Here is an 18,002-nt window from a genome sequence, read left to right on the forward strand (position 1 = left end):
CTACATCATCTCAAGAGCTACTCACTAGCTATCCATACTTAATGGTCGGTCATCATTCCTAGTCTGCTTCACTCTTAGCTTCATCTGAAGTTCATCCATAAGAACTTTATGGCTATAGCAAGCCAGTATATAAGGATGTCTAAGAATGCTCTTAATATCAATAGCACTTCCCTTAATAGATCTCCAGATAATATTATCAATTTCATGGTCAACGCCTTCATAAAGTTGGCAAAGTCCAATAGCTTGCTTATAGGTCTTAAGATATCGCCAACCAATCAACTCAGCTTGATAGACCACGTCTTTGCGACTCGACATGTATTCCAGCCTCTCTGCCAATTTACTTCGCAGTCAATCATCAACAACCCTCACGCCCACAGCCAATTCAGTAGCCATGCTCCTAGAGATATAGGCAAGGGAAAGCAGCCAGCCATTGTTCCACCCACTCAAGCCCGTGCCGCTGGCAGCATGGCACCGCCTCTACGTCCTGGAGACCCTGGCCCAACACAAGATGATCCTCTCCTAACTGTCGAGGAGGAGTCACTCTAAGCACCGACACGAGCCACTTAGTACCGACACGACATAACCCGACTGAATGACCACCTTGGTTCTCACTATGGCCTGATTCATGATGAGTATGCTCTGCCTGTTAATATGAACACCCTGCTGGGTGTGAATTAGTATAGGTAAGATCAACTAGACCTTTAATCCATAAGCAAAATACTTACTATTATCTAGGTGGTTCAAGAAGAAGGTGTATGAGACTAACTACTCAAATATCGAGAAGCCCCTGCTGGTAAAGGCCAACATACAGCAGATCACTACCTGTCTTGCACTGTGCAACGCCTTCTTCTGGAAGGATGCTGAATTGACAAGCAAGCTGCAAAAGCTCTATAGGGCTTGTCCAACCCTCTTAGACGCCGTTCTCCCTAGAACCGATAGAAAAGAGCTAGGTGATATGGATGAAGAGCTTGATTTCGAGCTTGATGTTTGCGGAGGCACTGATCGTGATCATCGACGTGCCGCAGTCATTGGACAAGTGGGTGTTTGTGGAGAGCGACATGCTATTAACATCGACGCCAATGGCAATCACCAGCCACTCTCGAACCTGTACTTGGTATCGGCAGGAAATGAGGTTGCTGGATGCATGAAACAGGGAATACCACTATTGGTTATTCATTGTACGCTAGAGGAATTATCTTGAAATGCCAGACACAGTTCTGCAAGTAATATAAACCATCGCTTGGTCTCTCCATGCTCCCCCACCCGATCTCCTTGCTTTCTTGTCGGAATTGGAACCGTAGCTTTTCCGATTTCATTGGTATCTCATACCCTAGTGTTGTCAAAGTTAGTATGAGACTGACTTAATGCAGGTGTGTGTGTGTATAATACCATCAGACTCAAGACCAAAGAAATGGCGATGCCCAAGACCTACTTGGCATCGAGACTGGCCCATGCCCTCTGGTACCAGGGCATAGCCTCAAGTGCCTTGGCTCTTCTTCGCTCTTGATCGAGATGCTGGACAATGAGCTGCCAGCGTTCTCCGTCCGCGAACCTTCCAGTATCCATAGCCTGAAGACGCTCCAGAAGCGAATCACTTGCGGCTTGAAGATGCTCCTGAAGATGCTCCTGAAGACGCTCCTGAAGCGAGTCGCTTGCGGCCTGAAGACGCTCCTGAAGGCGATCTTCCTTGGCCTGAGCATGCTTCTGAATGTGATCTTCCGCAACCTGAATACGCTTCTGAACCCGATCTTCTGAGACATGAACATGATTTTGAAGAAGTGCGTCCGAGGCCTCGAGATGATCATGAAGATTCTTTGTTGCGTTCCGAAAGTGTTCCAGGAGTAGCTCTTGGGTTTCAGAGACGGGAGCTTGGACACCGTTTGTGTGTAGGGCACGGAGTCGTTCTTGTATCCTTGCATCTTGAGCTATCATCTCCTGACGCAGCCTTGTCTGAGTTGCACGCGCTTGTTCGAGGCTGGTGGTTTGATGCTGTGGCTGTATGTGGTAAGCCCGTAGCATGCGGGGCATGCGGGGAGCGAATATTGAGGACAAAGCCCTTCCAGTAAGGAGAGGCCTGTTGACGGGGAAGGTACGAGCCGTTCTGGTGGCCATCGTAATGAGAGTGTGGACGAGACTTGGTCCGCGAAGAGAATGGATGATTGGAAGAATAGCTGATTGAATGATGGTGGATGCTCGAGATCAAAAACTCGTTCCGCAGAGGGGGGATCATCTGAAACTTATATAGACAAGACATGGATTCGTTCTATGGTCGTTCCCGCGCGCGTGAAAAGTAAGTTGCGCAAGTAAGAGTGAGTTTGCCAGCATGGTTCGGAAAGACGCACACACCCTCCCGGAGAAAGGCAAGGTAGGATGGATCCATCATGCATGCACCACACATGCACGCATGCAAAGCAGGCAGGCAGGTGTGGCATTCGCTATCGTGTACCATGGATGCTGAATGATGGTTACCTTAGTAGTGGCACTCAAGGAAAGGGGCGGGGTCTTACCTTCTTGTTGGCAACTTGCGCACATTTCATACCATCATGCTCATCGATCTGTTGGCTGCAGAAAGGTCAGCGTGTCGTTGCTTCAGCGTGTTCCTGGACTTGATACATACGCTCTTGTGAGTGTGGTCAGTTCCCCGCGATTTACATCCAACCTCAATCGTCCTCGATTGACCAACGAAAACAACATCCTCCCTGATCAACAGATCCTTCCAAAATTTGCGATCCTTCATGTGTGAAGGCCGTCTTTGCGAAAACGTCAATGTAAAAAGCAAATCCATTACCATCCGTCTGCATCCTCCATATCCTGATCCTAAATGCCATTCTATGCCTGGTCAAGAACCCACTCACCTTTAATAATGTCTGTATCATCATTAATTTCATAGGTGAACTTGACCGCTTTCTCTGGCTTAGCGTTAACAATAATATAAGAGGTCTCTATCTTAATGACCTAAGTCTTAGATTGAGGCTAGGGCTTGGTGGTAGCTATATAGATGCCACACTGTCATAGTTTATGTCCTCGAGTAGAGATGAAGTCCTTGTCTGATTAAGCTTGACTATATTCTATATAGACCTGGGGAAGAGGGTCTTTTTAAAGGTTTACACAGAAATTATCGACATCAGAATCCTTCTGGAAGTCGGTGGAAGGTCGGGGCTTGGTGCAGGTGATGCATTTCTTCCAGGGGGTGCTCTCCTGGTCGACAGTGTTCTTAGGGGCGCTCTGGGTGGCGTCCTGTTGCTTATGGAATATGGCGGCGAGTTGTTGAGTCATTTCAAGTCGCTTGGAGACGACAGTCTCCGGTTTAGGCCTGATCTTGATTCCCTGTCGCTCGGTGCAAGTAAGCCTGCCTTCAGAACCAGAGCCGGCGACATGGCTATCTCCAGCGGTTATGCAGACTCCAACGGTGACCTGCTCTGTATCTGCTGGAGAGATGTCTCGGTCTGCATGTTGTAGGATAAGAACATCTACATCAAGATCGTTCTAAGATACACTAAAGGCAAAAAGAATGACAATAAAGAGCACACCCTCACATAGCTGCCTGACAAGTTCATGTCTATCTGCCCTATCTACTTCATTCTGATTATAGCCCTTTATGTCAGTACTGTTAAGCATAACTTATCTAAGGCTCTATTTAGTTATCTTAAGTCTATTAACCATCTCATCTAGACGACTCCTAACTTTCTATTGCTCCTGGCTTTCAGCAACTATAGTATCAGACTACAAGCCCGCTCCATCATCCTAGATTTATTACACCCTTAAGTATGCTAGAGACATCTTTAGGTTTCTTCAACCTCTGACTCCTCGTGATGTCCACCGCAGAGTCACAAGAGACGCTGCTCATATCGGATCGCTGCCGGGAACGAACCTGGTCACCTGGAGATTCGAGAATGCAGGACTCTAGAACACCTGGAGTGGTTGAAATTGAAGGAAGCAGGCCAGAGGAGAAAAATAGGGAGAGGGACAAGAGAGCCCACATTGAGCTCTCAGCTTGTCATGTCAATCTTGGTGAGCAGGGCCTACTTTCATAATACAAAATCAGTGTCGTCCACTTCGATTACCGGGTCGAAATTTCGTTTTGTATCGAGTGGCATACATTAGCCAACACAGTGAGGATATTTTTATTCGCGGCTGTTTTGATGGGTCATGCAGCAGCGCACAGAGGGAGTTCCGGACTGCCTGTTGAAGAGCACGTTTGTCGGAGCTTGCAGACAGGACTGCAAGGCAAGACCGGGAGAAGCATATGAGGAGGATAATGGGTGATATCCTAGGGGTTGCTAGTCCAGATGGGCTTCTGCTTGTTGAGCTCCTCCTCCTCAATCTTGGTCTCCTTGATCTTCTTAGTCTTGGGCTTCTTCTCCTCGTCGTCATCATCGATCTCCTCGATCTTAGGCTTCTTGTCGTCGCCCTCTACCTCCTTGGTCTCCTCAGCCTCCTCATCGGGGACCTCCTTCTCAACCTCCTTCTGAACGTGGAGGTAGATGGGGTACGAGATGAACTCGGAGTGCTTCTTGATGACCTCCTTGATCCTGCTATCGTTGAGGTAGTCGGTCTGCTCATCCTTCAGGTGCAGGATGATCTTGGTACCGCGGAAGCGGCAGAGGAAGGAGATTCCGGTATTGGGCTTGATGCAGACAGTTAAGGGGACAGCCGGATGGGCGTGGTAGAGAGCAGGGTGCCGGGACACGATCCTGGTGGAGCGCTGGTACTGATAACACTGCTGGTAGATCATGGTTTGCAGCGGATCTGCTGGCAACTTGCCGTCCTCAGCGGTATAGTAGTGGATAGGGCGGGTGGTTCCCTGGATGGCGACGTGTGAGCAGAGGTAAAAGTCGTAGTGAAATGGATGAATGACCTCCGCCTCAACCAAAGTACCCGGCAGTGTATTACTGTTCCGGGAAAAGGCGGATGTGGTGGTGCTTCGTGGCCATGATGGTGGTAACTTTGGGCTTGATTCTGGTCTCCCGCCACAGCCAGCATCTCTCGCCGGTGATGGAAAGAATTTGTTTAAATTATGCCTCAGAACACCATCATGGGAATAGAAGACCCGTGTATGGCGTGTGTCAAGTAGCCTCCACTTCTGCATAACAGGAACCAACATGAACTTGATGTTGAGGGACCGAATGAGTTTATCCCGTAAGTCATTCGTCTGGCACGATGCCGTGAAAGGGTCGCATCCTTGTCCATAAGATCCCTGTCGTTGCTGTGAATTAAATGGGTATGACCGCTCTCAGCGACGGGAGGGATAGGGGCTGCTAAGTAACTAGGTATCAGTGTCAATCATCATTGATCATATTAATCCAGTGCCCTAACCCCTAATGCACTAGGTGCACTGTACCGCACCTAGCAAGGATGGATAAACAAACTCACATGCGTCAATAGCGCGGAGCAATCTTGACTTGGACATGTCGACAAACCCATTAGAGGTTATGTCGAGCGTTGGGCAGTCCTTCTCCGCGTCGTTCCAAGAAGCGGACACGATCATCTTGTTATACACGCCCTCAATGAGTCCGGGTTTCACATCGCTTGAGTGCATCGGGTCGCAAAACATCTCCGAAGCCTTGATCATGTCCTCCCGGGTGGCGAAGAACTCCGGGTCATCCTGCTTCCGGCCGGGCGGGTGGCACATCACTGCAGGTTCCCGAGATAGTGCGAGACCTTGCGCGGCCTCGCCAGGCGTTGTATGGCGTCCTTGTGCTTGTCCTTGATGGACGTGGACCTTGGTGCCTCAACGGCAACCATGTCGACGTTCTGGTCTGATCGCGTAGGCAATGCTGGGTGCAGGGACACCGGTGTAGTAGAACGCTGGTATTGGTAGCACTGCTGATAAATCATTGCTTGCAGGCGATCTACTGACATCTTTACATCATCCTCGATAATATGGTAGCGGACAAGGTGGGCGGTTCCCTGGATGGCGACATACAAGCAGAGGTAAAAGTCATAATGGAAAGGATGAGTGACCTCCGTCTCAACCAAAGTGCCTGGCAGAGCATTGCCGGTCCGGTCGCCGCGGTCTGGGAAAAAGCGGATGTGGTGGCGCTTCGTGGCCACGATGGTGGTGACTTTTGGCTTGACGCCAGTCTCCCGCAGCAGCATCTCTCGAAGTCCGGGGCGGCGCCCCGAAACCCGCCCGTACCGTTTGAGACGATCCACTACCTAAGGTAGCTACTTGTAGTGAATGGACCATTGATCTGTCAGTTGTCCTGTGGAGAGGGCCCGATTTTCGCCAGAAATGGCAAACAAGCTGAAGGGAGACATCCATAAAGTTTTCTATATCCCTTTAGACGCCGCAGCAACACTCCAATGTCTTTCATCCACTGATGTTGTAGAGACAGGGATTTATTACAGGGAATACCTGCCTAAGAGGGCAACAACTGCACGTGATGTGTTGCTGCGGTGTTTAAGGGGATCTCGACCTCTTCTCATCCCCCCACCAAAATGTTGGGGACCTGCGGGTGTGCGATGAGAAACCAGTAGTTTGCCTAACTTTAGTTAACGCCTTTCTGTGTCCGCCCCACGAACCGCCGTCGGCACAGGCGAGGGCGTTGCGAAGAGGCAGTAGAAAGAGCGAGAGATAACCTGGGGAGGACTGCACTGCTGGGTCCAGTGGGTGCAGCCAGCCAGCAGTTAGGACCGACAACTAGGTGGCGGACAGACAAACGGCTGGCGTGGTTTTGGCGGTTCCTCATGGGAATTGCCTCTTGTGAATCTTGTCGGATTGTGAAGAGAAACTCAAGGGAAGACTGATGTGAGGGCTATATGAGAAGCGTGAATCACGGAAGAGGAGTCTTGAACAGAAGAGATGAGGGACTGACGGTTTAGAGTGTGATTGATGGTGGTGGCTCCCCGGGTGATTGACAGACGAGCCGGGGACGAAGAGGGCCAAAACGGAACATCTTAGCCTGGAATGGGGATGCTCGGGTTGGGCAACATTGAAGCCAACGGTCCATGTTACCTGCTCGGTGGCACCCATCTCCACCTTACGCCGTTCTGACGCGACTTTCTAGGACATGCTCAGACTTAACGTTGATGTGGGCGAGGACATCTTCATCTAGTTGTTGAAGGTGTCGCGAGCAACTTTCCCATGCGACTTAATGCCAGCTTTCATATCGTGGTGAACTCCCTCACCAGACCATCCTCTCCTTCCAATAATACGACATTCAGGTGCATCTCGACCAGCTGTACTGTCTTATCTGGTTGTTTCGTGCGCGGCCCTCAGGTCAGATAGTGGACTCGGCCGTGGCGGGTGGTGAGGCTGCGCAGCCAGGGTCCTGGAACATGAGATCCTGCCACTGGCAGAGGACTGGAGTGGGGGGCAGTCACCTCTTCTAGCCTCTTGTTCACCTTGCTCTATTCGTTCAAGTTACTGACCATTCTTGCAGACAAGATGCCGAGGAAGAACGAGAACAAGAACAAGTTCAAGCCTCTCGACTTGTCGCTCATCGTACGATGGTGGCTCCGACACTCGGTCGGACCGTGGTTCCCAACATGGAGGTTCTCAGCCTGAGGGCTCTTAGTTGGGCACCCCTCCATGTGGCCGTTCCTGAGCTGGCTCTGGCTTGTCGACGCACTTTAGGACTTCTTAGCAGTCTATATATTTGAGGACTTCTCAGCAGTCCACGCACCAGCGGACGCCGTCTCGGCAGTCCACGCACCAGCAGATGCGAAGACAGGGCAAGTTTACCCACATCAAGCACCTAGATATGAGAAAACAAAAGGCCACTGCTCAAAACTATGCAAATCCGGAGCTGGGCACACAAGAACGGCACCCTGTCAGACGACGAGTCCCATCCTCTTGGCGAATGCAATCCGACCTGCACTGTTGGTTATTATGAGGGCTGGATAGCCGGGGCCTCGTGGCAGGGGTTGCCCGATCCCTTCAATTCCGACCTTCTGTCCCATGATGGCTTTTCCCTGCCGGAAAGCAAGCTGAAACTTATTCTTCTTGGCCGGAATAATCAACGAGGTAGTCACGGATCTACTCTCCTCTGGGCGAAAAGCCAAGAATTTACCCACATGAAGGCGAGATTCCAGTCAGTTTTCCTTCTTCGCTGCCTTCAGCTAGTACAGAACGTCTAACCGTGTCAGGACAGATCATGCGAGCCAAAGCCAACCCAGTCCAGACCGGATTGTTCCAGACAATTGCGACAGTGCATTACCCCGAGACAATTTTGCGCCTTTTGTTTGCCTCTGAGATCCAGGCTCAGCGATCATCCCGAGCGCCGTGTATCAAGGTAAGAAACGAGCAACATTGAAAACGCTAGCGCGGAGCAGACCGTTAACATGACGTGACAAGACGGCGCTCGGGAATCGGTGCAGGGAGTGCGCAACTGTTCGCTCACCGGAGTACTTGGAAGAGCAAACAGATTATCCTCATGTCAGGTGGCATTGCAGTTAAAGAAGAAAAGGAATTCTCCCTGTCTTGCTGCCATCAAGCATGCCGGACGAGGCAAGATCATCTCGTGCATTCACTTGACAATGATAGCACTACCGTCCTGAAGGTGACTGGGGTGCGTGGCTATGAACTCAAAACAGAAGTGCGCACAACGAGAGAGCACGGAAATCTGACGGCAGAGCATGGAGGAGACCAGGCGATGGCAGCATTGCGCATCGAGGTTCTCGAGATCCGCGCTTCCAGCGATACGCTTACAAGCTCACGCCAGACCAAACCGCCAACATACCATTTCGCACTCCGCATTCAAGCAGGACTTCATAAGGCCGCGTATCATATTCAACTCCCTTTGGAGAAGGGCAGCCGCTCCTTAGGGGAGCAACCCCCCCGAGAGCCCTTCTCAAACTACAATATCTCAACGAGTTGCCCTCTTCTCGCTCTCTCTCGCCAGACTCTCGCGTGAGCCGGTATCAGAAGTAAAAGCTAACCACAATAAAAAAGAAAAGAAGGGGTTTCCACAAAAAAGTAAAATAGAAAGATCATTGCAATCGAGGCCGCCCCATTTGGTGCACCGTATAACGCCGTGCTGTATGAAGCCGCCCTCCCCCCCTGGAACAATACAAAGAGAAAGAAAAAGGTATTTCATGTCATGTCGTGTCGGTTGTTTTGAGTTCCCAATTTCCGTCCGGTTTTCTATGTGTCGTGTGTGAAAAAGTGTAGCCCCTTGCCTGAGTAAAGGGTGATAACAGGAGGTAGTGTATGAGGAAGGGGTTGTGCTGTACTTATGGGCAATATCCGGCTTTCTCGTGCCATTGGCTACTGAATGATCTTTCAGCTCTTCATGTAAGATATTTCTCGAGACCGTGCGGGCCTCAAATCGAAGAAAATCCCGAGAGCCTCTGGCTCTCACTCTCCCTCGATATATCTCGGGCGTAGTCCGCCCTCAGAGCAACTCATTAGGCCCATTCCAATGCGTCGTCCCTTTGAGCACAGGCCTGTCGCCGGCTCGTTCAGTCCATCTTCCAGTGGCTCGTCATCCCCGAGTCGTCGTCGCTGCCGAGGTACAGCTCGACAGAGTACAGCGCCATGGTGGCAGCGACGTTGATCCACCGCCACGTGTTGCCGCCGGCGTCGCCGCCCCTCAGCGTCCAGCCGACGTCGCCGTCGTCGCCGGCGTCGCTCGAGACGGTGAAGTGCTGCAGCAGCAGGCTCGTGTAGATGGCGATGAGGATCGAGGGCGAGAACCACGAGAGGAAGCCGAGCAGCTTGCTCGCCGTGTCCGAGTCCTCGAGGCTGGGCTCCTGCGAGAGGGCGCGGGCGCCCGACTCGCGCACGGCGGGGATGATGCGCGTGGCGCAGTAGAAGACGATGATGCGGTAGGTCAGCGAGATGATGACCGAGGGCGTGATGGTCTGGAAGGCGGCATAAATAAAACTGAAGGAGGAGCCGACGGCCGAGGGCAGGCTGCTGAGCATGTGGATGAGGGTCGAGTACGAGGCCATGATGATGGGCGGCAGAGGCGGAAACTCGGGCTGCTGCGGCGGGTCGTGCGCGGCGGCCTCGGCGCGGGCCCGGGACGAGGGCTGGTAGTCGGTGAAGATCTGGTAGATGCAGAGCACGACGTAGGCGAAGAGCAGGGAGGCCTCGACGGGGTTGCCGCGGCCCGAGCCGATGCAGAAGACGCAGAGGAAGAAGGCCGAGGTCGTGGTGGCGCCGATGAGGACAGCGTCGCGGTTGCCGAGCTCGGGGAACTGGGCTATCCGCCAGAGGAAGTAGACGGAGCTGGCGAGCACGGAGCTCGAGATGACGAGCAGGATGATCTGTAAAAAAGAAGAATGGTTTGGTTAGCTTGGGTCCGCCTGGCAAGTCTGTATATATGGGGGATAGCAAGAAAAAAGCAAAACGTACCACCCATAGGTCACTCCTACCGCGGTTGACCAGGTACTTTGTGATCTGGCCGGCGGCCTGTATGATGAGCAGGCTGCAGAACCCCTCGAGCAGCTGGAAGACGGGGCTCAGCGTGCTCAGCGTCCGGTCCCAGCCGCCCAGCGTCACCGACTCGAGCAGGCCGCCCTGGCCAAAGAACCACTCGTGCCATCCGGCCGGCCGTCCCACCTTGGGGGTGACGTGGGCGATGGTGCGGGCGACCCAGTCGGTGCTGCCCGCGTCGACGGAGAAGCGGTTGAGCGACCAGATGAGCAGGGTCGGGATGACGACCCACTGGCAGGCGCGGAAGGCGGTCGAGACGAGCCAGCGCAGGTGGCGCGCGGGTGCGGTGGCGGGCCCGGCGCGCGGCGCCGTGGTCGTCAGGAGGAGCTTGGCGGCCGAGTAGACGGCGTAGAAGAGGAAGAGGGAGAAGGAGTAGGCGAGCCCCGCGTCGCGGCCGCCGACGTCGAAGGCGATGGGGATGGAGAGGACGATGCTGAGGAGGAAGAGGGTGCTGAAGAGCACGCGGAAGATCCACCACATGGTGGGCGGTCTGGCTCTTTGGCAGTCTGTCGCCCGGGCGGGCGGACGGCGACACGCCCCGGGGTGGCGCTGCGGTGTTGGATGGGTGGGAGGGCCGCGGGTCGGACTGACGGCGCTGGATCGGTGTCTGTTTCTTATCTGGGGAGCAGAGCAGAGATGTCGGGTCGTCGAGACCTGGCGCGCGAGTACCTCTCTTCAGTAGACGGGCGTCCAAGGTGGCGGGCGGTATCGAGGTGTGCAGTCGGTGTTGAAGCCTCGGGGCAAGGCTGGGAGATGTCCGGCTGGCTTGTGAGAGGCGGGCGGGAACTAGTCTGGTACCAGTGGCTGGACGAGGCCAGGTACGAGTCGAGCGGTCGATGCCGCTGATTCGTCAGTGATTCAGTTTCCGGGCGACCAGATAAGGCGTCCTCAAATCTAGGGGCTGCTTCCGCAAGTAATGCTCTCGTTTGAAAGTGAAGTGCGCATCGAGGACAAGTTGGAGAAGGGAGAGCAAAGCAGCGGTCTGTCTGCCTTGGAGAGAGATACTTTGAACAATGGCACGGCACGGCGGGCGGGACACACACAGCGGCAGATTTGGAGAGATTGATTGCTGGACCAGGCCCTACGTGGAGTTACAGTGGCAGATTAGCTGCTCGACTAGCTCCCATTTAGCACACTTTAGCAGGTGTCTTTTCGCTGCTAAATTTTTTTTATTTTCCAGCACTGGCCACTTTGGACCCCTGTAGGTACATCTGGCCTCTTTCTTTTTCCTTACGAATAGGAAGTACCTGCGTATCGCACCGCATCTTATCAGCATGTGACTGTCGACTTCTGTATGTCAACTTTTTGGGTTTAATTATCCTCACATTCCAGAGTGGTAAACGTGCGTCCCATTCATCGAGATGTGTCAGTGTAGCAGAGTCAAAGAGAGGATGAAAGAAGAATCACCTGTGAGTCGACTAGCAGCAAGAAGTAGTAAACAATACGCGTGAACCAGATGCACACACACAGGCACACACCCCCCATTTAAACTACGTGTCGTCTCTCATTTGTCGCGTGCCCTAAACAACATCATCGGCCTCCCCAAATGATGGCCGATCCCATGCACGTGGGAAGGGGTGGGAGAAAGAGCTCATGATCCCTGCCAGTTCGCGCGCGTCCCTGCTTTTCTTTTTTTTTTTTCCCTATATGTACAAGTACTCGACCTGCAGGGAAAGAAATCTGGAGCCCATCACGGCATGTGACAGCCAATCATCCTACCCACCCAAATTCATCTCAGCTTGCTGTGATCACACTCTCCCGCAAGATGGTTCGCTGCACACACTCTACACGTCGCGCCCATCTTCTCTCATCTCGGTAGAAGGCCCCCGACGCGGTGTGTTGACGGAAGGTCTGGTTCGTCAGACCAGGTCGCTTCGGATCCAGAAGATCGACACCGTTCCTGCATAGCATAAGAGGGATTGAACGCATTCGCGCAAAATAAAAAGAGCTTCAATTCTTGTCTAGATTTGTCTTATACCATCGAGAAACAACAGTATAATAAAAAGGCACAAAAATAGACCCACGAGGCCGGCGCAAGGCGATAGCGCAACAGCATTGTCGCCGCGTCCGGGAACTCTGGTATCAATACGCCGTCCCAGCGATGGCGTAGCAGCACTGTCGCCGTCCCAATTTATCTTTCCGAATAAACAATAGGTGCTCCCGAGGAGGGCCATGACAGCGTATCTAAACACAAATGGGGTATCATATGTAAATGCAAAAAAAAAAAAAAAGAAGGACCGTCACCCTGCCCGCCTCCATTTTTTGTATGTGTGTGTCGATGAAATTCGATTCCGAAATAAATCCCATCGAGTTCGCAGTCGTCTCTGGACATGAGGGGTGGCCGATAGCGTAATAGCATTGTCGTCCTCCCCGGTCCAAGAGCTGCCTTCTCGAAAATGTAATGTTCCAATACGCCGTTCTCAGCGATGGCGCAACGGCACTGTCGCTGTTCGAGGGGTTCCAGACCTCTCTTTTTTTCGTCAAAAGGAAACCGGCTCTCCCTCCGGCCCACGAGCTTGCGACGGGGAGGGAGGACGAGAGCCGGCTGGATTGTTGCCTTCCCTCGGCAGAAGGCATATTAAAACATGTGTGTCCGTCGTAGTTTTGAGATCTTCGTTTTGTTGTGTTTTGGTCGAAGAGGAAAATATCGAATAATTGTGAAGTTGAAGAAGTGAACTGTAACGAACAAGAAAGATTATAGATCGCGACAGTGTTGAAGTCTGCCGTTTGGCCGAAACGAAAGAAGACGACGATGGTGTTGTCGTCAGAGGGGAGATCGGCAGAGATTGTTGAAGATCAAAACGGCCGACTAGTTGAGCCTCTTCGGAACCCCTTTTAATGCTGCACCTTGCGGCCGAAACGGCCGAAGCCGCGCTGCTTCAGCTCGCGCCGCGCCGCGCCGTCCTGGTAGTCGTCGGCCGGGTCCACCGCCGAGCTGCCGCCGCTCAGGATCTTGCCGCTCGGCTCGTTGCCAAACGTCCGCAGCAGCAGCAGATTGGCGAAGCTGGCGAGGATGCTCACGGCCAGGATGCCGATCATGACGTAGTTGCTCATGCGGTACTGGTGCGGGCCCTTCCTGGCGTCGGCCGGCCAGCCCGTGTACAGCGCGTACGTCGTCGTCACGCTGCCGAGGTTGCCCAGGCCCGAGACCAGCGCCGAGGCGGACGCGACGCCGACCTCGCCGTGCCGGCGCTGGAAGATCTCGTTGGTCCAGGTCATGCAGATGGGCACGGTGGGGCCGAGCCCGAAGCCCACCATCAGCAGGCCGCCGTAGCGGGCCCAGGGGTTCGACAGCGCGAACGAGACGGTCAGCAGGCCCGCGATCTGGACGCAGACGGCGGCCGAGAAGAAGTGCGGCCGGTAGCGGTGGAAGCGGTCCGAGATGGGCGTCACGATGACGATGGCGATCAGGTCCATGATCCAGATGGGCGCCGACAGCAGGCTGAGCTGGATGCCCGTGAAGGTCGGGTCGATGGACTGGATGATGATGGTGCAGTAGAGCTGCGTGCCGATGCCCACGCCCACGACGCCAAAGTACATCAGCACGAGCGGCCACAGCCGCCAGTCGATCAGCACGTAGCCCAGGTCGCGCAGGTTCCACGGCCGCGGGTGGTACACGCGCCGCATCTCCTGGTAGTGCACGGCCGCGTCCTCGCCCTCGAGCGCCTCCGGGCTGGCGGGCAGCCACCGGAGCCACCGGCTGCGCGGGCGCGTCTGCCCGGGCGCCAGGGGCCGGTCGGGCAGCCACCAGAGCAGGGCGATGCCGAGGACGACGCCGAGCAGGCCGTAGATGAGGAACATCCACTGGAAGCCCGCCAGGCCCTGCAGCCCGTCCATCTTCTGGAAGCCGGCCGACACGAGGCCCACGACGGCGGCCGAGACCTGCGAGGCCGTGAAGTAGTAGCCGATGCGCTGGCCCGTGCGGGACGGCGGGTAGAAGAGGGTCAGGTAGTACGACATGCCGGGCCACATGCCGGCGATGACGACGCCCAGCAGGAAGCGCAGGAACTTGAGGCTCCAGGCGGCCTTGACGGCGGTGAAGCACATGCCGATGACGCCGACGGCGAAGACGATGCGGGCCATCCAGACGCGCGGGCTGAGGCGGCTCATGATGAGGTTGGAGGGGAAGTCAAAGAGCACGTACGAGACGTAGAAGAGCGACAGGGCCGTCGAGGTGTCCTGGGGCGACAGGTGCAGCACCGACATGAGGTCGTGCTTGACGTTGGCGTTCATGGTCTGCGCGATGCCGATGTTGGACCGGATGGCCGAGCAGAGGAAGTACAGCACCCAGAACGCCGGGATGATGCGCAGGTCGAGCTTCCTGTAGACCTGCTCGACCCGCTCGTCGTCAAAGTCGTCCTCCGGGTTGACGCCGCCCTCCTCCTGTCGCGCCAGGCTGTCGCCTGTACCGCCGCTGTGCACCTCGGCGGCATGCTTACTGTCGCCGCCCGCCGGCAGCTCCTCGGTGGATCTAGAGGCCATACTGTGACCGAGAAGCAATGGGAGCGCGTGCTGCCAGTCTCTTCAGGCACTGCTGCTCGGATATATGTTTGATAACAGGTTGTATCCAATTGGGAGCAGTCTAGAATTCACACAGAACTGAGGCAAACGGGATGGCAGCAGGGGAAAGAAGAGAACGGAAGAAGAAAGAGAGCCCAACGAGGGGACAAGAGTTGAAGAGACTGAAAAAGTCACACTGGACGATTCCTGTCAGAGGAATTGGAGAAAATCCAGCTAGAGCTACCTAGTATATATCAAATTTCTGTTGGTGGTTTGGCGGGGAGCCGATCCCCTCCCGAGGTCACTTAGAGCTTTACGTAAAGAATTTTAGTGCACTCTTTCACCTATTGAACGGCGCCGGCTCGAATTGTTGACTCCCTTGGCCCTAGACCTTCGACGAACATCCTCAACACACACCAAGAGAAGGGCATCCGCGGACAGCCGGCTGCAGCCGTGCTAGTCGCGGGTAGATGAAGCCCCCACGACCCAATTGACGCCGAATTTGCTGTTGAAAGAGTCATTTCAAGACGGGTCCAGATTCTGGTAGAAAAACGGAGGCTATCGCGGCTGTCTTCACCGAGGTCCTGGTTGAGAGCTTCCACGATCCTTCGGTCCCCCGCATCATCACGCGGACGCCGAGTGTTGAGGCTCTTGTACCCAGGCTTTGAATGAGCCAGATCTCAATGGACGGTGGGATCGGGACATTACAAGGTGAGAGTTGACAGTACCCACGGCTCTAGGTAGCCGGGTCTTGCAATGCACGTCCGTGTTTCTCGCAGAGCTAGAGCTGCTCCAACGAAGACGAGGAGGCTATTTCAGCTACAGAGAGCACATCCGTAAGCTTTGATATTTACTTGACAGCCGCCTCTAGAGAAGTGTTCTAGATACACTCAAATAGAGTCTGTAGGGCTGCAGCCTGCGTCTCGGTGCCCCAAAATGCCGGCACTCACACAGCTGTCCGGAAATTCCCAACCCAGCTGGATACTTTATCCACGGTACACACAATCTCAAGCTCCCTCTCGGAATTGAACCCACCAGGGGAAGAAGCTAGTCACGGCGCCAGCCACTGATAACCGCAGATTGCTTCGATCGGTAGTCGTACCAGCGCGGATTTGTGATCAGAGTCCTGCCGCTTCCCGTGCAGCGATAATGACGACTTCATCTGCCAAGCTGCGTTATCCGGCCTTCGGAAGTGAGCTCTTTTAGAGCAGAGAGTTCGAGGTCTGCCAAGCTTCTTCTCCTCACAGGCAGACCTCTCTATTCTCGCATCCTTCCTCCTGTGCTCTCACCAGCCTCGGCTGCAATACCATTTCCGCAATGGCCGACGGCAAGCGGGCCACCGACTCTGCCAGAGGTGAGTTACCAACGCGGCAAAGCCCTTATCGCGATACCCTCAAAAACCCCCATGTACCTTGCCCCTCACTAACACCACCAAACCCAGTCTGGACCACCCTCATCACCAACACGGACTACCTCTCCGGCCTGCTCACCCTAGACTTCTCCCTCAAGAAGGCCCGGTCCGCCTACCCGCTCGTCGCGCTCTACACCGACACCTTCCCGGCCGAGGGGCTCGCCGCCCTCGCGGCGCGAGGCATCCCCGCCCAGCGCATCGAGTACCTGCTGCCCACGCGCTCGACCCGCGACTACAGCGCCGACCCGCGCTTCTACGACTGCTGGAGCAAGCTGACGCCCTTCAGCCTCGTGCAGTACGACCGCGTCGTCCAGCTCGACTCGGACATGCTCGTCCTGCGCAACATGGACGAGCTCATGACCCTCGAGCTCGACGACCCCGAGGTCGCCGCGCGGGGCGACCCCCGAGAGAGCAGGCGGGTCTTCGCCGCGGGCCACGCCTGCGTCTGCAACCCGCTCGGGAAGCCGCACTACCCCAGGGACTGGGTCCCCGCCAACTGCGCCTTCACGAGCCAGCACGCCGACCCGGACGCCGCGCAGACCGTCGGCGCCGACCCGGCCGCCGGCCCGCTCGGCTACATGAACGGCGGCCTGCAGGTCGTCAACCCGTCGCGCGCCATCTTCGACGAGATCGTCGAGTACATGGAGGACAACGCCGCGGCGCTCGACTTTGCCGACCAGAGCCTGCTGTCGACGCTGTACAAGGGCCGCTGGGTGCCGCTGCCCTACGTCTACAACGCGCTCAAGACGCTGCGCTGGCCGGGGGTGCACGACGCCATCTGGCGCGACGGGAGCGTCAAGAACGTGCACTACATCCTGACCCCCAACCCGTGGGACGAGCTCGACGCCGAGGGCAACAGCACGAGCGCGGACGAGGCGCACCTGTGGTGGGCCGACGTTAACAAGGAGCGCAAGGCGGCGGAGCGGGCGGCCGGGATCGAGGACGATGGGTTCTGAGTCTGAGGGGCTGCATAGCGGACATCATTATGCGCATTTGGGATTGGAGTTTGGAAGAAGGTCAGAGCGGGTGGTCCCTTTCGCGTGCGCTTTAGGCAACGGTTCTCGTGCATCTCTGGAAACTCTCTGGGATACCTTCTTTGGATACGGCTTGATGGCATGGCAGGCCCGGTGCTTTAATATGAGTCAGAGATCATATTGTGTGATCGGAATCATCGGCAGAGGCCAATCCAATGTGGTAAGATGGGTTGACGGGTTGGTAACAGACATATTGGCAGTCCATCAAACCTATCAATAGTAGCTGCCTATGTTGAAAAAGCATGTGTGATGCTCAGGAATCTTATGCATTGTCAGCATTGAAGCACCTCTTGAAGAACTTCCTCCCTTCTCCTATCCAGAATACCAATCGTCTGCATATCATCACCTCCGCCCAAGCTCCCTCAATTGGCTGGTCCGGGGACGCTTTTTCTCCAACTTTTTCTAGGCAGAACGCACCTCCCGGGGAAGCTAGAAGCCCCTCCGCCGCCAACCCTGGACGATCGCCCTCCCCATATCCCATATCCCAGCCAGTCCAGCGCCCCAAAACAGCGATGACTACCCCGATATCGCCTACCCCAACCCCACCACCCTCACTGACGGCGGGCAAAAGAGTAAGCTCAACTTTTTCTCCCGAGCCTACAGCACGGACGGAGTGCGGAGCTTACCCCGGGTACGAAATCACCTTGAAAGGGACCGGCTTGCCCGTCTTCTT

At 55.0% G+C, this 18,002-nt stretch overlaps 5 protein-coding genes across 5 annotated transcripts; 2 read left to right on the plus strand and 3 right to left on the minus strand.

The window, feature by feature from the left end:
- Positions 1-1,428: 1,428 nt before the first annotated feature.
- E0L32_005672 (uncharacterized protein) lies at positions 1,429-2,112 on the minus strand (the record flags this gene model as incomplete). Its single annotated transcript, XM_031140219.1, has 1 exon — positions 1,429-2,112. The coding sequence occupies one exon, from the start codon at positions 2,110-2,112 to the stop codon at positions 1,429-1,431; it is 684 nt and encodes a 227-aa protein (XP_030995683.1).
- A 984-nt stretch (positions 2,113-3,096) lies between these two features.
- Positions 3,097-3,557, minus strand: E0L32_005673 (uncharacterized protein; the record flags this gene model as incomplete). Its single annotated transcript, XM_031140220.1, has 2 exons — positions 3,097-3,486; positions 3,537-3,557. The coding sequence occupies 2 exons, from the start codon at positions 3,555-3,557 to the stop codon at positions 3,097-3,099; spliced, it is 411 nt and encodes a 136-aa protein (XP_030995684.1).
- Positions 3,558-9,405: 5,848 nt separating this feature from the next.
- On the minus strand, positions 9,406-10,864 carry E0L32_005674 (uncharacterized protein; the record flags this gene model as incomplete). Its single annotated transcript, XM_031140221.1, has 2 exons — positions 9,406-10,215; positions 10,304-10,864. 2 exons carry the CDS (start codon positions 10,862-10,864, stop codon positions 9,406-9,408), a joined length of 1,371 nt encoding a protein of 456 aa, XP_030995685.1.
- Positions 10,865-13,222: 2,358 nt separating this feature from the next.
- Positions 13,223-14,938, plus strand: E0L32_005675 (uncharacterized protein; the record flags this gene model as incomplete). Its single annotated transcript, XM_031140222.1, has 1 exon — positions 13,223-14,938. One exon carries the CDS (start codon positions 13,223-13,225, stop codon positions 14,936-14,938), a length of 1,716 nt encoding a protein of 571 aa, XP_030995686.1.
- A 1,263-nt stretch (positions 14,939-16,201) lies between these two features.
- E0L32_005676 (uncharacterized protein) lies at positions 16,202-17,251 on the plus strand (the record flags this gene model as incomplete). The annotated part of the gene is made up of 1 exon (XM_031140224.1): positions 16,202-17,251. The coding sequence occupies one exon, from the start codon at positions 16,202-16,204 to the stop codon at positions 17,249-17,251; it is 1,050 nt and encodes a 349-aa protein (XP_030995687.1).
- Between the last annotated feature and the right edge of the window lie 751 nt (positions 17,252-18,002).

Source organism: Thyridium curvatum, assembly GCF_004353045.1.
Source record: "Thyridium curvatum strain D216 chromosome Unknown NODE_30_length_408869_cov_84.441474, whole genome shotgun sequence".
Classification (NCBI taxonomy): Eukaryota; Fungi; Ascomycota; class Sordariomycetes; order Thyridiales; family Thyridiaceae; genus Thyridium; species Thyridium curvatum.